Raw genomic sequence first — 21251 nt, forward strand, 5'->3', positions numbered from 1 at the left:
CAATATTTTATAAATCCAACCTGTGTAGCTACAATGTGTTAACGTAAATTATGCATAAATAGCCTTATCAAATTGTAACTTAGAGTTTTCTAATAATTTAAAGTTTCAACGATTTAGACCAAGGGGTGATTATGGAACAAAATTTTCAGTTTTAGTTTGATTTAAGTTAAAATCCAGAGTAGATTTTCATCGAATTCAATTGAAGGTCCAACCTAATTGGCTCAAAGAGCCAATATTTCTTAGATCGGCTTTATAAATTAAAAAAAATTTCAGTGAAACGAATGAAGTTCCGATAAGTCTATATGTACAAAATTAAGATAAATATTTATAACTTACCACTTTTGCTATCACTATTACAATGTATTATAACAACATTTTTAACTCCTTTAAATAAAAAATATTTTAAAATTATGTTATTTAATGATTCCTCATTTATTTCTGAATCGATTTCGGTTGAAAAGGCTCCATGATGCATGAAAAAAATTATTATTGGAATGACAATGATTTTACGTCTTTTCATAAATTCCGACATTTTATCACTCTTTCTTATATTTTTAATCACCAAAACTTTATAAACAAATACTTCAAAAATTAAAGAAAAATATTAAAGAAAAAGTAAAAAAGTTTTAGGTTAACATATTGAGATCCTTCCACAATTGATGAAATAAGATTTTAAATACTTTCTATTATATTTGAATATAATATAATTTCTATTTTATTGTATTTGATATTTTATTATATTTGAACTTTAACCACTTTTTTACTCTTCTTTATATAAGATTTCTAATCCAAATTGATGAAATTCAATTTTTAACTTCTTTTTATAATGTCATAGTTTCCTTTATATATAAATCAAATTAAAATAATCAAAGAAATTATTTTTCAATTATGCCTGAATAATAGATGATCAACAAATGTAGTTCGAAATTGGCTAAGTAAAAAAACTGGTTTGAATATGTCTGTCCTAAAAAAGACTAAAAATATATGCGATTCGGTACATTTGCTTTTTAAAAGTTTAACAACCTGATTGCAACATTGATTTTGCAACATTGTTTGCAGAAATATCTTCCTCTTAGAGAGACTTAGAGTGGTAAAATTTCAACTCCAATTCACCGTTTGGCTCGTAATAATTTCATGTTTTAGTTTTCGTTCTGGTTCTTAATTTTTAATTTTGGTTCAGATTTTTATTTTCAATTTTTAATTTCAGTTTTGTTCAGGTTCGGGTCTGATCCCAAATCACTCCAAATGTAAATAAAATATAAATATAATTCAATTTCATTTAATCAATTCATTGAAACAACTAAGGCAAATATTACCAAACGTTTAGAAGTAAAATAAATAAAAAAATCAGCATTTCAAAAATATTGTTAATATATTAAAAATGATTAAAATATTTAGTTTCTTCAAAATGCATTTTATTCTGTTACTACTATATTTTATAACCGTATGCTGCCAATTATTTTATGCGGTTTGCTAGACTTGCTGATTATTTATTAATTATTTAGATTTCAAACTACAAATATCAAGATAATTCGATTACCATTTTTCAATTTGAAACTGGAACGAAAATAATCAAACAAAAGAATCGGTGAAATATAAATTGTTCCCGTTCTTTTTCAATTCTATAAAATAACTTGGTTCGGTTAACTGTTCTATTCGTTATCAATTAAGCTACGCTTCATATTTTTGCGTTTAAATATCCTTTATAGTTTAATATTAATTACTATTAAATGTATGTATCTTTGTACAAAACAACAATAACATCTGTGAGAACAGTACATGTACAAGCTTTTTTCAAATAATTTTATAAGTCAACCTGAGTTAGTTGATTAAAAATCTTTAACTTTTCTGTAGGTAAAAGTAGAAGAATTATTAAAAACTAAAATTTAATAAAATTCTGGTAAATTTTATAATGTTTTTGAACACCTTTCAAGAATAAATTTTAGTTTATTGACCTAGAAAGATCGATTTTAAAGGTCTATATGTCATGCAAAGAGTTTATATGTCTATTCTATTTGTCAAGAACAGTTGTCATGAAGGTCTTTTCGCACCAAAGTGTTTACTTTTAGCTTTTAACTTTTTAAAAGTGTCTTTAGCATTAGAGCCCATTAGCATTTGGTGCAACAGATATTTTCCAATTTTTTTAATTAATTGATTAAAAAAAAAGTAAAAATTGGTTAGTGCAATAGGGCCTAGTACAAGTAAAGTTGACTTACTCAATGCTTTTGTAATAATTATTCAATAAAAAAACTCTACCTGCTGTTGAATTTCTATCAGTAAAACTTCGAACTTCAAAGTAACCTAATAAATTGGATTAGATTTTCTTGATTTGCGCGAAGGGCCAAACAATAAAAAATAATTCGTTTTCTAATAAAACAAATTTTTTTCCTTTCTCTTTTGTTTAATTTTTTATTTCTTTATGTATTTTAAATTTTATACAAATTAAGTATAATTTGCGAACGTATAAATTTTGCAAAGTAAACTATACGTAAACTATACATGTCTAATATATCATAAGTTTAGAGTGGCCGCATATACATTATCTTCGTTTGTAAGAAAAAAAATTCAATTTACAACATTCTTCTGTCGCAACTGGGAGCCAAGAAATTTTGAAGTTAAACGTTTTTTTGTAAGTAGGCTATAGCTTTGCTAATATTAGACATAAACCGTTATGCTAAAATTCTTTGTAAAAGAGAAAAGTTAAGCACTTAAATATTCCAAAAACGCCATTTGAAGGCCATTTTCTTTAAAATAAATGCAATAAATTAGTTTCACCTCCCATGTTTCCAGAGTTATCAGAGGAAATTAAAAAATTAGACAGTCTTTAGGGAAAAACCTTAAAAGCCTCATCGTATTCCCCTAGAACAACATTGAAGGAGTGTGAAAAAATATCCCCCTTTATTTTTTGTTCACCTCAACTCCACCTACAAGCCCTGTATATACATACATATAATATACAAGTAATATGGGTATGGCAAATGGAGTAAAAACTTGTAATATAAATAACTATTCATAAAAGCAAATTTTTAATAATTTGAAAATTTATTTTTATTCTAGACGGCATTATTGTATGTTTTACTTATCTTACAAAAAATTTCTGTAATGTTCTAATATTGTTTGTATGCGTAATTTTTGTAAAAATGGAAAAAAAAATAATGGTTTATATACAAAAACATACTCCAATCATCATCAGAAAAATTGAAAGTAATTTATGGAAATTATTAGAAACTGATTTTAACAATAGTACATACATATTTGCAAATTCTCCATTTATTTTTAAAGAATTTTAATTTTTGTAAATAATTTGAATGGTTTAAAAATTAAGTTAATAACTAAAAGAAAAACGACATTAAAAATTTGGAAAATAAGGACTTTAGATAACGGTAAATTTGAACGTCCACTTTGTTTTTAAAGTTTAACTATAGTATACCGCGCTAGTGGAAGCAAGTCACTGCCTTTCTGAGTTTGTAAAATTTCAAAAATGCTTATGGTTTCATTGCAACAAATAGTTAAAAAAGGCCATTTTGAGGGTTCTGGGGGGTATAACTTCTAGAGGGGGGGGGGGGAGATAGGTAAAAATTTTGTTCAACGGAAATAAGTTTCTAGTAAAGATCTATGTACATATTAAATTTCAGCTTTCTATCTTCAAGGGTGTAGAAGTTTTGTAAACAGATCGTGTGACAGACGGACGGACGGAGTGAAACTAACAAGCACCTTTTTTATTTTTGGAAAAGTGATAGACAGTAAATGTCGATTTAATTTTTCAAAAATTGTACACCTTTTACATATGTACTTGTTTTATTTAACTATTTTGTATAAGATTCTGTGATTCGAAGAAAATCATAAAATCTCAAAATTGCTTTTTATACGGATCAGTTATCTGGTTTCCCTTTTTTGTTTTTGCTAAAATAATTTCGTTAATATATTATACATAATATTCAGTAATATATTATACATAAATGTGTGTTCATATGTATATGATTATAAAATGTATGTATGTAAATGTTTGTATTTAAAAATTTGTTCTTTCTACCATAATAATGCGCACGAAAATTTACCAAACAAATTATGCAAAATAAATAATTCAAAATAATACCAATAAAATACAATAACAAAAACAGAAAAAAAAATTGTAGGGAAAATTTTAGAAATTGAAAATTATTACGGTTATAAATGGAAAAAAATTATGTATATACATACATACAGAATATAAAAGAAAATGTGAAATTGAAAAAAAAAATTATAATAAAATTTTTATGTAAATTTGAATATAATTAAAATGAAGAGTTTATGAAATATTTCAAAATATTTAAAATAGACCTATTAATATGCAAAAACAATTTTTTACAAAATCTATATATTATGTGTATGCTAATGAATTTAAGCTTAAAACGGAAATTTTCTTAATCCTCATTAATACAATATTTTTTATATACTTTGGTGTTATGATTGAAATGAATGATATCCTTCAATATCATATTTATTACCATATTGATTTATTTTGAAGAAATATGCGAAAATCTGTACAGTACAAAAAAATTTAATTTGACTTTCAAATGTGTCAGTGTTTCACCGAAAATTTCATTCTTTAAAACGGTCAAACGAAAACATTAAAGTTGTCAATAAATATAAATATTCAATCCTTTTTTAAAATACATATACTCGTAGGTTCACGAAACAAGATCAAAACGACTTTATTTAAAAAAAAAGTAACTAGAAATAAAATCAATACAAAAATAAAATTGGGTCAAGTCAATGGTTTGTAATATAGCACCTTTGTCTTCGACAAGTGAAAATACTTCTTTTAAAAACAGTCTATGTATACATAGCACACTATTGAAATTACTTTCATTCATATATGAAACTATTTAAAAAATGGCATTTTTTTTTTATTACATACATTCTTTCTAAACGTAGTCTTCGAAATAAAGCAAAAATAAATTTAAAGATGTGTTAACATAATTAAGGAGCATTAAGGGTTAATTTCGTGAGCTAAGAATGGAAGTGCGTGAGTGGCATGGAATTTACCGTTAGCTTTAGCTGTTCGCCAACATATAAGTTGTCAAAAATTCAAATTTTACAAATTTCAAAAGGTGATAACTTGATAAGGGGTAAAGGTGGGAACAATTTTTCTTTTAAAAAAATGAACTATTTATTAGTGCTAAAATTTTAGACTTTCCCAACCTAGAGTCTAGAAGGTAAACGACATCAGAAGTTTAATGAAAACGTATTTTAGATAACGATAAATTTAAAGCCTACTTTTTGTTTTTAGCTTTCGTTTTTATTTTTTTCAACTGTTGGACGATTAAATAAAGTTGGGTCAAACCAATGGTTTGAATTGTAGCACTTTTCCCTTTCAACAATTCGTGAGAATACTGCTTTTATCTAGTATATCTACCACACTATTAAAAATATTTTCATTCATATTTTCATACGAAACTATTTCTAGGATTGCATATATTTCGGATGAACGATTTATATGGAAAAAAATTTTCTTCTAACGAAATAAGCTATTTATTAGTATCTAAAAGTTGCTAAAATTTCGGGCTCCTACATCTACATTCCTCTAGAAGAAACTCCTACATTCGGGTCTAGAAGAAAAACGACATCAAAAATTTGGAAAAAACGGATTTTAGATAACAATAAATTTGAACGGTCATTTAATTTTTTTGAAGTTTAACTACAGTATTAAGGTTTTCGTAAAAGATCCATTTATTTTTTAAAACCCAATACTAAAACTGAATAATGTCTTACCATCAAAAATATTAATAATAAAAGAAATTTTTGAAAAAAAGTGCTTATTAGTTTCACTCTGTCGGTCCGTGGACATGTTTACAAAACTTTTACACCCTTGAAGATAAGAAGCTGAAATCTAATATGTACATAGATATTTACTAGAAACTTATTTCTGTAGAACAATATTTTTGCCTCCCTCCCCCCTCTATAAGTTATATCCGCCCAAAACCCTAAAAATGCTATTTTTTAACTATTTGTCGCACTGAAACTATAAGCATTTTTCAAATTTGGCAAACGCGGCATACTGTAGTTAATTTCTGCTATCGCGGCATACTGTAGTTAAACTTCAAAAAATTTAAATGGCCGTTCAAATTTACCGTTATCTAAAATTAGTTTTTTCCAAATTTTTGATGTCGTTTTTTTTCTAGACCCCAGGTTGTAGGAGCCTAAATTTTTGTAACTGTTAGACACTAATCAATAGTTTATTTCGTTGGAAGAAAATTTTTTTCCTTCTCCACCCCCTCTGAAGTTATCGGCTCTTAAAATTTGTAAAATTTGGATTTTTGACGCCTTATATTTTCGAAACGGCAAGGTTTTTTAAATTTCTATAAACGCCAGAAGCTAACGGTAGATTCCATGACATTAAAAAGTATAATTATTTTTCTTAACTCAAAAACTGCATAAATCGTTCAATCTAAATATATGCAATCTTAGAAATAATTTCGTATATGAATGAAAATAATTTTAATAGTGTGCTATGTATACATAGACTGTTTTTAAAAGCAGTATTTTCACTTGTGAAGGGAAAAGTGCTACAATACAAACCATTGGTTTGACCCAACTTTATTCTTTTTTGAAAGACGTTAATATAAATATTTGAAAATAACATTTATATTTAACATTTTTTTGATACGTTCTTCAAATCACTCTCCATATATTCTCCACTATAATATACAAAAACAAAATGAACATGTATGTAGGAAAAATAACTTCTTCTTCTTTTGGCTCTACAGTTTGGGGTGAACTTTAGCCTCCTTCATGATTTGCCTCCAACTATCACGATCCTTTGCTGTAGTTTTCAAGTTTATTATTGTTAGTTTATGAGAAAAAACTTTAGTTAGTTATGTTGATAGATATTTAGTTAGTTATTACAAATAAAATGTTACTATCCTTTGTCTGTACAATAAGGATGAGCAGATGTAGTTAGTTCAATTTCCCTGCATGCAAAATAATTTGTTCCCACAATTAAATTTTTGTTATTAAACATGAAAAATCCTTTATAATTCTTTTCATATTTTATATAGTATTACACTAGAAGAATACATTTGTGTTTTATACGAATACGTGTGTTTTTACCAAACATAATATGTATGATTTGGATTACGATTGTATTCTCTTTATTTTCTTCGTTTGCAACACTTTCTATTTATTAAGTCTTAAAAAACTGTTTATATTATAAAATATTTCGAAATCATAATAAATTTTAAAATGCCGTCATGGCGTGGAAGAGTGGTTTTCCCGTTAACCATACCAATTGCACGTTAATAAATCTTAAATTAATTTAATTTTGAAAAGTTATATACATATATTGAACAAAGCTAAACTCATAAACTTTTATATTTTTTTCTAAATCGGTTTGCATAATTAAGCATAGTTGTTCGAAAATATCCACATACATAGAATAATTGTTCAATTTTAGATGTACAATATTGAATTGATACTCGTACAATTTTTGTGTCAATAGCCGTACACATCAGGAATAGAAACTCAATTTTCAATAGTTTCATTTTTATTTTTGTTAAATTTAGTCATATGCATTGGGTATAAAGTGCATTCGATAGAGAATGTAGAGTCGAAATAAGTAATCAAAAATTGACGTTAGGCAAATTTTGAGAGGAAAGAAGTTACAAAGAATTTTTTTTTGTAGTAAAATAATGCACCTAATAATTTATAAACTGTTAAAATTTCAGACACACTCGAGTTGCCATGTACGAGAATAATATTTTGGAAAATTGGCGAAAAACATTCATTACTTTAATTTATATAGTTGATAATGAAGGAAGAAAAAATTTGTGACGTCTTTGCATTTCCACAACTTTGAACATTAAAACTTTGAGTAAGGAAGAATACGAAAAAAATTTATTTTATATGAAAACAATTTCTTCACTAAGATGCAAATTTGCACACAAAAGTTCATCTTTTAATCCTGTTTCAGGATTAATAATATACAACTACAATTGACTTTTAGTAAAAATCAAAAGTTTTTCTTTTTTATTCTCTTAAGGCAATTTCTAGAGTATATAAAAGATTTCATATCGCTCTTCCTTTTGAATCTTAATTTTTTTGTCCTTTGTTTAGAATACGAAAATATCATCAAATTGTTATAAAAAATACAACTTTTATATGTGAGCGCATATATGCGTACATTAAACGTTATATATACACAGGGTAGCCCATATCAAATTGCACTGCCATATACTATTGTATTGGCCCTCATGAGTAGACAAAACTTTTGTATGGAGACGATGTTTACAGTTCAACAGGCTCAGAGTCAATTTTACTAAGGCTTAAAGCCAATTTTGATTGAATTTTTTACTTTTTAATTTTAAGTATAACTTCATGCGTGTGTAAGGCAGGCGCATTATGATTTGGAAACTTTAGAATAAAAACTTTTTTATGAATATCTACGTTAGTTATAATTTGCCCAGATTTCGCAATTACGTGACTCTAAAGTTTAAAAAATTTAAAATGATAACTCTCCCTTTTTAAAAAACGTTAATTTTCTAGATGACGCAGCAGTGCACTTCGATACGGGACACTGTGTATATTTAAATTTTTGTTTCTTTTAAAGAAAACTAAAGTGAAAATTATGTGGTGGACTGGGTTGGTTTTTTCTCGAATGATTTTTTAACAGACTTAATAGATTCGTTAGAGGTTGTAGGGAGAATATTTTTACGTAATTTTAAATTGTATGTAAAATACTAAATACTTAGCTCGTATTTCTGCTAACTCAAGTATCATCAACAATAAAGTAGATTTTAAATAATTATATAAAATGGGACTGCGTGCTTGTTTTTTTAAAGTTTCCTGAAGCGTAAAAATAAACCAATTTTTATCCTTTTTCAACATAATTTATATTCAACTCACATGTTGTCTTGATATGTTAAACAATAATTTGCGACATTAATCTGTTGAAAATTACCTGTATTTAATTTTTTTATCAAATGAGTCGGTTATATATTTTATAAGAGTTTATGAGTTAATATTTGCTCCACATTTACATATATGTACATATGTACATTATGTGGGTAATGCATATTTATTAAACTGAAATTCTTAAATATATTTACGTATTTAATTTTCTTATTTTAAAATTTTCTGCTTTAAAATCTGAACTTTACAGAGTGTTTAGGCAATGTAATAGCTTTAAGGAAACATTAAATTATTGTAATGCTTAATAATATTAAAAAATATATAAGCATATCTGTGCAATTATTTGAAAGCAATTACAGTTTAATAATATACTATTTCTGCGTTCTATTATGTAGAATAATTCAGCTTTGACAGAACTCAATTTCGATTGTCCTTTAGCTTAGCAACTACTATTCCGTTACAAAATTGTTGTATTTGGGAACTACTTGTGACTTGTAGTGCAGAATTTGAGATGCATTTGACATGTGGAACATGACATGCATTTGACTAAGTATATTTGAGATGCATTTTACATGTGGGAATATATGAATGATGACAAATATAAAAATATAGTTAAAAAAGTGAGTCGTCAATTATTCGGCAGAGTGGAATAATTTTTTTCCCTGGGTATGTCAAATTTTTTGTTAAATCCCTTCATATTAAACTAAAAATCTTTAATTTTTGAAATCTTTTATAACAATTGTGTCGCTAAACATATAAAACACAATTTTATGTTACGCATACATTATATTAAATTAATAAAACTACAAATTACACTTAAAATTAAGTTAGTAAAAATTAAAAATTGCATAAAATAAAATTAAAGTTGTTACATAAATAAATATTTTAAAAATTTTGTTTTAATAATAAATGTATGAAATTTGAAAAGTTAAAATCCTATTTTTTCGCTATAACTCATGTCGAAGTAGTAATTTTATTTGCTTCATTTAATTATATTATTTTTAAGACATTTTAGTTGAATACCTATAATATAATCTGAAATAATGAATAAGTTATAAATATGATTTTGATCAATCAATGAAAAACTAAATTAACAAATAAATTATTGTTTTTTTTGCGATTTTTGTACAAAATGTATAATTATATTGACGTATGTTTTTGATATTTCTTTCTTGGTTTATATATATAACGTATATATATACATATAAAGTTCAACAAATGTTCAAAAAAACATTCTATTTTTATAGAAACAAATAAACATATAGTAAATATACATTATGGGAATAGATAACTTTTATGGTTGCTTTTGAAAAAAGGCTAAATTGTATTCAAAGAGTTTTCCAATGCGCACAATTGAAGTATATAGGTTGAATTTTTAATATTACATATCGTAGAAAATGATTAGTCAATGAAGAATATCACAAATACGAGGTTTGTATAAACAAGGTAAATTTAATGACCTTGATACTATTAAATTGAGAATTTTGTTTTCATTTTTATACCCTGCACTTCGTGAAGGGTATATTAACTTTGGTATGGAGTTTGCAACTACTTGAAGGAGTCATCTACGTTATGGACATATACATACATATATATATTCTTGCTCAACGTAAAACTCTGCGTTGATTTAGACACGTGCCATTCGTGCGCCCGTCCGTCCGATCGCACGATAACTCAAAAACGAATAATGCAATCGACAACAAATTTTCACAAGTTGTGACAGTTTGGAAAACTTTTGTGCCAAGGACGAATCCTATTGTAATTGGACTAATTCGGACAACGGGTTCGGGTAGCTACCATACAACTCAAATAATTTATTTTAAATATTTCAAAAACTAATAAAGGTATAAATATTAAATTTTGTACATGTATGTCTAATAACATTCTACATATACTCTGAAAATTTTAATGGGATGGCGGTACCGGTTCAGATGGCTGCCATACAACTCCAAAAGCAAATTTTCTATATGCGGAAAAATAATACAGTTAGATTCATGAAACTTGGCAGTCGTCTGTCCAATTTTAGGTCAGATATATTTCTGAAGTTTTGGTGGAATTACTTGACAGGTTCGAGTAGCTCACATACAAGCCCAAAAGCTAATTTTAAATATTTGGAAAAATAATGAAATCAGATACATGAAACTTGGCAGTCGTGTGTTCAATTATTGGTCAGACATATTCTTGAAGTTTTGGTTGGACTGTTTGTCAGGTTCGGGTAACTGCCATAGAAGTCCAAAAGCTAATATTACATATTTGGAAAAATAATAGAGTCAGATTTATGAAGGAGCGTATGTCCAATTACAGGTCAGACATATTCGTGAAGTTTTTATAGAATGGTTTCACAAGTTTGAGTAATTGCTTTACAACAATCAAAGGTGCAGCGCATAATTCGATCGGTTTTTACCGACTGAAACGTTTTTACTACTATTTTATTTGATTCAGTAATTATATAAAATACAAGTCTGAAACCTTGCAAACTTTCAACTACAAATTTTTCCTACGACTTCTTGAATGATTGTTTTTAATATTTGATGTAAACAAAATTGCTTTATATAAAAAAATTTTTACGTTGTCGATTTGTTACAAATAAGTATTAGATTGCAAAAAACATTGTCAGAATCGAGTTTTATAATTCGCAATTTTTATATCCAGACGATTTGTGAATTATTGCTTAATTAGCTCACAAATAGCAAAAGTTGAGGCAATCAGTTACTAAAACCGTCACCAGTATGAGCGAAGCCATTGTATTATTATTATGAAAACCAAACGCAATGTCAATTATCTAGTTAGTTGAAAGGATTACAGAATATTTTAAAAATGCCTTTTCAATACTTCTTATAGAGATGCTCGTAGTAGAATTCCGCTTTGTGTCATTCGAATTCTCTGAAATGCTCGCTAATTAGTTTCGGTAACAACCAGAACTCAAATAGAAAATTTCAAGAAATTCCATTAATTAGTTACATAGATATGATAAAAAACGTAAATTCGGCCCCTAGTTTGGTTTTCGAGCCCTGATCGTTCCCAAAAATTTATATGTTCATTATTTTAACACAACAAATTTAAATATTAAATTTCAATGAAATCGGTTGAATATTTCTCTTTATATGGGGAAAAATCTAAAAATGGCACGCATTAAAGTCCAGTTCCCAATTCCTGATATATCCCAAGAGTTGATCAATCGTGACATAGTCAAAACAAACTCACATATAAAATTTCATGATTTGATTAATGAGTTAAGTTTTAAGTTCTTAAAATTCTAAATACAAATATAATTGACTGAAATCAATTTAGTTAAATTTTATTTAGATTATTTTAAAATTTCCTATTATACTTAACCTTAAAATATATTACGACTTTTTTACTGTTTTAAAATTAAGTTAACTCAATTTTTGAATGCGAATTGTTCTGTTGCTTGAATGAATTTTCGACATGTATGTTCCTACAATCTTTGGAATAGAATGAAGCATCCTATATACGTATTGTGTTTTGCATTCTCTTAATTTTGTTTTGAAATTTTATATGTATATGTATGTATATACATATGATTTCTCATAATAAAAGCTAGGAAATAGGAAATAAAGAATTGTAAATAAAGTTGGAACAAACCCATGGTTTGTAAAGGAGCACTTTTCCGTGAAAAAGTGAAAATACTGCTTTTAAAAGCAATTTACTAGACCAACCGCCGACAAACTTTTGTGGGCTATAGGCAAAATTTTTACTATGTGAGTATGAGTATATGCCGTTCGGATTTCCTACTAGAAGAAATGACATTTTCAACTGACCTTATTAATTGTTTTGTTTTTGATAAATAATAAATTTGTATAGAGTTTTATGTACGTATAGCTAACGTATATTATTTATGATTGAGTTCTTAAAATTTTGTTTTAAAAAAAAATTTCAAATTTTAATAGTCGTAATCGAATATTTTTTTCTTTCAAGCAAAATTATGGGTTGCATTTTGAAGTTGAATGGGCCACATGCTGTCCATGGACCGCATTTCGTCGACGACGAAACTAGTTTATTTCAATTAGTTTTATTGATATATCAAAATATATATGTATTAAGCTATTATATTCGTTTATGATAAGACAAAAAAAAGGCAAAAGAATCGTTAACATAATGGTTGAATTGGACGGCTAAATAATTGGGTTAAGAAAAATAATTTTTTACGACACAATATTTACCGTTAACGTTCTGCATTTATAAAAATTAGGGAAAGCTTGCAGTTTCGAAAATATAAGGTACTGGAAATTCAAATTTTACAAATTTGAATTGAGTTAAAAAAAATTCCTAGTAATTGAACTGTAGTTCTAGTATTTAAAACTCATTAAAGTTTCGGACTCCTAAACCTTATCGTGGTAAAAAGTAAAAAAAAAAAATGATTTTGGATACTGGTTCATTTTAAAGGCCATTTTTTTTCTTTTAAAGGTCAACAAAGCTGTGCCGCGATAGAAAAAGTTCACCACAATTTGACTGGGTTTGCAGAATTTAAAAAATGTTTGTGGTTTCGTCACGATAGATAGTCAAACATTTTAAGGATTTTGAGGGTATAAGGATCTATTTATATTTCAGTTGCCTATTATAAAGGGAGTCTTGTAAACAGATACAAGGATATACGGACGAAGGGACGCACAGAGTAAAACTAATAAGCACTTTTTTAATATTTTTTCTTCTTGAAAAGTGCTAGAAGGATGGAAATTTTTGTTTTTACTTTCCAAGTCTGCAAAATTCAGAAGGGAAAACGTAGAAAAAAAATATTAAAACTGGAAAACGCAAAAATGAAAACGTACAATTCCGGATTCATGTCTTTTCCTTTATCTAAAAGTATAAAAGGACTTGAATCCTTACAGGAAATACTTATTGTTCGAAGAATCATTGATGATACGACTCTCTTTTTCCGATTTAATAAAATTGTGATCCATTTTTTTCGCAAACGAAATTATCAGGAAACAGATTAAAATATCATTGAGAAATAATAAATTACATAAAATTCTCATCACGAAATTACAATAAAATTTTAATAATTTCGTTGAAAAATAATAAATTGGAAACATACAACTCTCACTAAATAGACATATAAGACTATTTTATTAAACTGCATATTTATACAAAAAAATTCATAAAAAAATCTATATATAGATACATAGAATGGGAAAAACAGTAACTAATTCAAAACGTAATGAATTATCATCAGTAACAAAAATATCAATCATTTTTAAACCAATAACAACACTACCTTGGATTTCTTTTACAATTTCACTTACAATATTTTTACTTGCATTAACAATAGAAATCAGTAATGCAAATATGCTAGAATTTCCATTTGAATCAATTTTACATCAAAGTGAAACGGATAATAACGTATTACAATCTAATGAAAACAATAACATAAATAATGCTGGTGATATGATTGCATCATCAGCATCTAATGACATAAATTCCAATGAAAATTCTAATATGAATAATAATCATCATAACAATAACAATATTAATAATAATAAAAAGACTACTTTAGCAGTTGATGATGGAATACCACCACTTTTAAGCGCTATATTTCATTCAGCAACACCATCCTTTACATCAACATCACTACAGGAGGATACTGATGAAAATTTAAAACATTCTATTCCAAAAATATTAAATGCAAATCATTTTAAATATAAAATTCCTGGGAATTCTGGAAAAAATAAATTGGGAAATTTTTGCACTATCGAAATAATTAAAAAAATACCGGGTAAGTGTGAATATTTTGGACGTACTGGTAAAGGCTGTATTGCTGGTGATTATATGGATTTATTTAATTCTGAATGCCAGTAAAATGAATGTATATATAAAGAAACATAACAAAAAACTTTGCATCTCTTACTTCAAAGGTAATTAAAATAATAACAGTTAAATATATATATATGTATCTAAGAAATATTTATTTAAGTTTCATTGTGAAAGTTGAGCTATTTGCTAATTAAAATAAAAAATGATTGTGTCAATGTGTATACTTTCAGCAATCTTGAATTAAATTATCTTATTAAATTTATTTAATTTTGTAGATAGTTTGTATACAGGGGATTCAGAAAGTTATACAACAACATATACCATTGGTTAGAAAAACGAAAATGGGTAAAACTTTTCTTCCGGACTGGATGCGAAATCTCAAGGGTTTCCGAATTCTAAAAATTTTAACGAATTTTCACGAAATTTTTACTTATCCAAGTTTTTTGTATTATAACTTCCATTTTGAAAAAGATAGGAACTTCAAACAAACAGCTTCAGAAAGGCCTAGTAAAGGACTTAAAATAGACATGCTGCTTGATTCTGTATTTTATGTACCTTCGGAATACTAAGCATTCGAACTTTGGAGAAAATCAAATTTTTCCCTTGTTTTTTTCAGTTTTTTCTAGTTGGATAATTTCGTAAGAAATATTTTGAAACCTTGAATTTTTTTTTATAGAATTTTGCCCAGCTGTTTAAGCTTTAATTCAAGTCCTCAAACATGAACAAAATTTTTATGGTACAAAAGATGTAGGACAAAAACCATTTCTATACTAAGATTTTAAAGGCCTTAAAGGCAAAGATTTTAAGCGTTGTAATTATCAACTATCATTAATTTTTGATGATAAGACTCACTCAAAAAAACAGTTGACATATTTTTTGACATATTGAAATGTAACAAATAATAATAAAATTGAAATGAAATTTTATACAAACTTTTAAGTTGAAAAACAAAAATTGATTTTAAAAAATTTGAAAAAAATATTTTCGAAATCTAGACACCATTTGGCATCTGAAATTATTAAAATTATCCAGCTGAAGCTAATTTTTGAAGGCATGCCATATAAATTTCGACATTTATTTTAATAGAAATTTCTTTTAATAAGAAAATTTAATTTTTTGACAAAATGGAGTTTGTGGTATTTGAACATTATAAAGATAATAAATAATTAGTAAATAATTTAATGGGATTAATAAACTTTAAACCTATTTCTACAAAAGTTAAAATTGGTGTACGGTTGATGCAACTAAAGAGGTGTTCCAGTAAAGCAATTAATTTAAAACACGTGATTGAATAGAAATAGATTTGAAAGAACAAAAACCATAAATTTTTTCAGAATTTGGTGAATTGAGAAATTTGTAAATTTTTTGGATAAGGAATTCATATTGCTCCAAATTTTTTGATAAAGGAATATTAAATAAAATTTAATTTTGGTTTTATCAACATCTGGTTTGATTTTAATTGAATTTGTGGTTCACAATATTTGTGGTTTTTATACTATTTATATCTTCTGTACCATTAAAATTTTTTCGATGTTTGAGAGCTTAATTAAAAATTAAATTTTAAGCAGCTGGGAAAAATTCTATAAAAAAAAGTTTAAAGTTTTAAAAAATTTTTTACGAAATTATCTAGTGAGGAAATAAAACAAAGAAAAAATTTGATTTTTCCCAAAGTTTGAATGCTTGGTATTTCGAAGGTGCATAAAATAAGATTAAGCAGCATGTTTATTTTAAGCCCTTTACTAGGCCTTTCAGAAACTGTTTGTTTGAAGTTCTTATCTTTTTCAGGACCGAAGTTATAATCAAAAAACCTGGATAAGTAAAAATTTTGTAAAAATTGGTTAAAATCCCTGGAACTCTAAAACCTTTAAGATTTGGTACCCAATCCGGAACAAAACTTTTACCCATTTTCGATATTCTAACCAATGGTATATGCGATTGGATAACTTTCTGAATCACCCTGTATATATATGTTGATAATAAAAGAATAAAACGAGTAAAAATAGAGTTGACCGCGTCAATTCTGTGATACCCGACGAAATTGTTATCCTACGAATAAATATGCCATGGCTAACTATGGAACAGACTATGACTTTAAGTTGCCTTATTACGATATTAATTTATGTAAAATTTCAGTACTGTGTTTTCAATATTTTCTAAGATATGGCCAAACTAGTATTGAAGTTGTGTGGCTGCTACATCAATGAGTTAAGAAATTTCAATGATTTTCATCACACATAACAGCCCTACTTATATATTTACTTGTGGGAAATTTCAATATCACAGCTTTTACAGTTTCTGAGATATAGCCAAATAACTTTTGAAGTTGTATGGCAGCTCCCGAACCAGTACCCCTATCATGTCCAATTTAAATAGGGTTCTGACGCTTACTACAATGAATCATTTGTCAGCATTTGGTAAACTTAGTTCAATTAGTTTTTAAGTTATCGCTGGGACGGAAGGACGGACAGACAAAGCTAAATCAACTTAGAATTCGACGCTGATCAAAAACATACACTTGAGTCTATATCTCAGTCCATTAATTCTTAGTGTTACAAACTGTAAGTCAAATTTAATATACCTTTGGAACATACGTTTGAAACTTAAATTAATCGACTACTATACTTGCTGAATAACAGAATGTTATTGAGGATGCAGAATTAGTGCATGTTGACACAAGTATTTATAATCTTAAGCAGCAAAGTGAAAGGGTGGCGATTAAAATTTGTACACATTTAAAAAAAAAATTAAATACGCAATACGAAAAAAATTCTTAAAATTCGAACATTACATTATATGAATTTATAATAATCACTTACTTTCTTCCAACTTATAATCGTTTTAGACCAGCTCCACACGCTTTGTGTAATTTTAACAATTCACTGGTAATTTAAATGAGCACTTTCTTTTATTGACATTTAACATACATATATAATATATTACATATATAGATTTTTTATTTCATTAAACAAATATTTTTTTATTTTAATTTATTATATCAGAAATTAGTAATTAAAATACTCATTTCCAAAATTGGATGCTTTATAAGTTTTCCATTAATTACATACAAATTTTACTTGGGTACTGCATTTCATTTTAAATTTAAGCTAATTTTATGTGAATTTAACTTGAAAATTCATAGAATATTCTTGAAGTAGTTGATTTTACTATTGTGAGTTCATGAGGTGGCACACGGAATATGAGTAAAATCAATCCTTGTTGTCGCCAGAGTCTTCTTATGCTGTTTTTTACGTTTCAAATAATCCTTTCGAAAACAGTTTTAAATCTTTCAATATAAAGCGCAATAAATCCTGCTACATATCCTGAAGTTATTATAAAGATAGGAAACAACAAATGATCAAATTCCAATATAGGTAGTTTTTGATCGTTCTCGTCTTCAACGTATTTAAATAAACCAATTTCTTTTCCCTCTTCTAAGCTATCCAAATACAACCATTTATTGAATATACCACTTTCATATATACGAAAAAGATAATCATTAAATTCTTCTATATATGGTGAATTTACATGCATCGGATAAGCAAGAATTAAAGCTGATATATTGGCTTGTAAAGCTTCTCGCATACGTTTAAACTTTAAATGATCCTGTTGTGCCAAATAAAAAAAAGACTTGTCATTTGGAGCTGTATAACAGTAATTAACATTTAAATTACTTCGTGCATTATAAAATGTATCTACATCAACTAAATGTAATAAATCTTTGTATCGCGGATAAAATAAAGGATCAAGTTTAATAATTGGAGCTTCCGAGTTAATTGTCATAATTTTTAAATGTGCTTTTTCAATATCGTCAAATGAATCAATTTGTTTTTCAAATAGTTGACTTACTAAGAAACTCGATAATAAAGCTAAATAAATATTTGTAAGAATGAATCCTAAAAGAGAGTACAAAATGAAAATTAATATATTTTGCATTTTAGTTGGTTCCTTTAATGAATAATTTCCATATCCAATAAAAACGCATATAACTTTGCAAAATGATTTTCCAAAGTCGTATTTCTTGGAGTTAGTAAAGTTTGCAATTGCGTCCAAAATAGTTAATAAGACAATTCCTAAACAGATTGTTACCCAAACACGCTTTTCAAAAGGTGATAAAAAATATAAAAATTTATCAATTTCTCTATTATTTGGTACAATTATATTATATGTTGCGTGCTCCAATGCTATTGAATATGTATGATTCGTAAATTGTTCCATTATCGGAAAACGTGATGGTGCAAAGTCGATTGATAAATTTCCTATGGAATTCATTTGTAACATGGAATTAGCATTATCCCATGGTGACTTAACACTACCTTCAATCAATGTTGTATTTTTGTATTTAGCGAATTCTAATAATAACTTTATTTCATTGCCACCTGTAATTTTTTTTTTACCATTAGGTTCGTTTTTGTAGTATACTCGCGGAGGATCTAATGCTAATAGAGTCCTGATAGGATATCCTTTGAAATTTTTTAGCTTATTTGAAAACAATTTTTTCAAATTCAATTTTTTTTTAGTTAAATTATTTATTTGAAACTTTGGAAATGGATCATATGAAAATACTTCAAAATTCTTTATTTTTCTGTTATTAACCCAAAATAATGCGATAACACGTACAAATTTCATCTCCCAGCACCATTTTAAAATATTTTCAACTTCTCGCAGCGAAAGTGTTTCTACTAAATCGATCACAATTATAGTTCTAGTAAGATGCAATCCTCTTAAAATATAATGTGCAGTTTTAAGAATAGGATCGAATATGCCATTTCGAATTATTATTAAACTGATAAAATTTTTATTTACTATTTTTTTTAAATTTATATTTTCTGTAATTGAATTTTTAAATTTTATAAAGGCTACGTTCAAATATACTTCTCCAAAACATGGCTCAATTTCAGAATTCTGTAAATTGTTATAGTTCAGTGAATCAAAAGTTATTATGGTATTCAAATTTAAATTATCTGTTAGATATTTTAGAAAGTGTGCAATTGCTTCACATTTTTGTCCGCAACTTACATAATTTATTTGAATAATTAATATAACTATTATCGTTAAAGACATTCTAATATTAAACAAGGTATTGGTTTAAATCCTTTTAAAAATGTGCACTTTATTGGTAATTTTAAATGAAGTTCTTGTTCTTTTATTGGAAAAAATTTAAATATTTGCTTAATTAAATAAAAAAACCCTCAACATTTTTTTAAAGATAAATATTAATTTTAATGGTGGCTATAATAAAACTTTTTATAACCTTGTGGTTAATTACATTTTAATTTTTAGAGTTGCGCTAATTAGACGTACATAAATATTTACTGATATGCGCATATTTGAATAAAACGTTATACAATTTCCACAATATATGAAACAATGAAATAATATGAAGACAAAAAGTTTAAATCCTCAATGAAAATATGAAGTATTTCTAGAGGATTTAAACTTTTTGAGGGTAGTTTAGGTGTCTTAAACTTGTATTAGACACTTAGGTGTCCTTTCAAATAACTGTTCTACCATTATATATGTGCACATGATCGCCCGATTTGCCTTGATATAGAATTTTGAAACTAAAAGTTTTAATTGTCAATTTTATTATTTTTATTTAGCTTATAACTATTTATTAAATATTGGTGTAAAAAATACATCCTTTACAAATGGAGCGAAATATTTTTGTGAGAAGTGGCACTTAGCGATGTCATGAGTTTTAATATTACATCTACCCAGTCAGCTGAAAGATTTTTGAATGTACGTTGTTTAATTTTATATAAGCCCTTTATTTTTCAATGAATCTCATTCCCTTAGTTGCCAAGTATCTAAGTTTCGTCTCGAACCTATATAGACAGTACTGCAAATTTTTGTTGTATATTTAGTCTGAAGTTGTAAACAGGTCATTTGCAACTGTAAATGCTAAAATTGTTACATACATATGTATTTGAAGAAACAGCCCCACTATATAAATAGAAGCAACTATATACAAATAACATCTAAGAAGCAACTATATAAATAACATCTTGCAATCTTATAGAAGATGTCTTACAATTTATAAAGGATCTTTCAAAAATTACGCATAACATTCGGAGCGAGATTGGCGCACTTTATGTGATAGTATGTGTGCGAACCTTTGAAAATTTTGATTTTCGTATGATTGCTGCAAACTGTGGTGGACGTTTGAAGAATGCAATTTTTCACATCTTATAATACACTTTACTTTTAATAAAAATGGGTAAAAATAAAAAACGTAAATTTTTGCAAGTTTCGTTTTAAAACAACATCTTTTTACTTTTCAAGGACCCTATATTATAATACATAGCTTGGAACTTCCACTTGATCACTAAGAAAAATTAATTATTGCTTTAAGTTTTTATAGTCATATTTGATAAAGACTTCATTTCAATTTTATTTGTACGAGTTGCAATCGTAACAGTTGAAAAAAATAGGAAAGTATAGTGGATTGAAATAAAAGTAGATTTTGGAACTAATTACAGAAAGCTAAAATGATGTAGCTGATGTATTCTTACCCAAGAATACATCAAAAAACATCAAAGAAAGAAGTCACCAACATGACATGAGCAGAAGTAAAATGAATGTACCCTAGC

At 26.9% G+C, this 21251-nt stretch overlaps 1 protein-coding gene across 1 annotated transcript in view; it reads right to left on the reverse strand.

Moving 5' to 3' along the window:
* The window catches only part of LOC129605882 (uncharacterized), a 31677-nt gene extending 17912 nt beyond the window's left edge, over positions 1-13765 (reverse strand). The window contains exon 1 of the mRNA XM_055515879.1: positions 13680-13765. Coding sequence (XP_055371854.1) covers positions 13680-13765 — 86 coding nt within the window. The remainder of the gene's footprint in view (positions 1-13679) is intronic.
* Positions 13766-21251: the final 7486 nt, after the last annotated feature.

This window comes from Condylostylus longicornis, unplaced genomic scaffold, assembly GCF_029603195.1.
Source record: "Condylostylus longicornis isolate FDR11 unplaced genomic scaffold, ASM2960319v2 ptg000016l, whole genome shotgun sequence".
In the NCBI taxonomy this organism is placed as follows: domain Eukaryota; kingdom Metazoa; phylum Arthropoda; class Insecta; order Diptera; family Dolichopodidae; genus Condylostylus; species Condylostylus longicornis.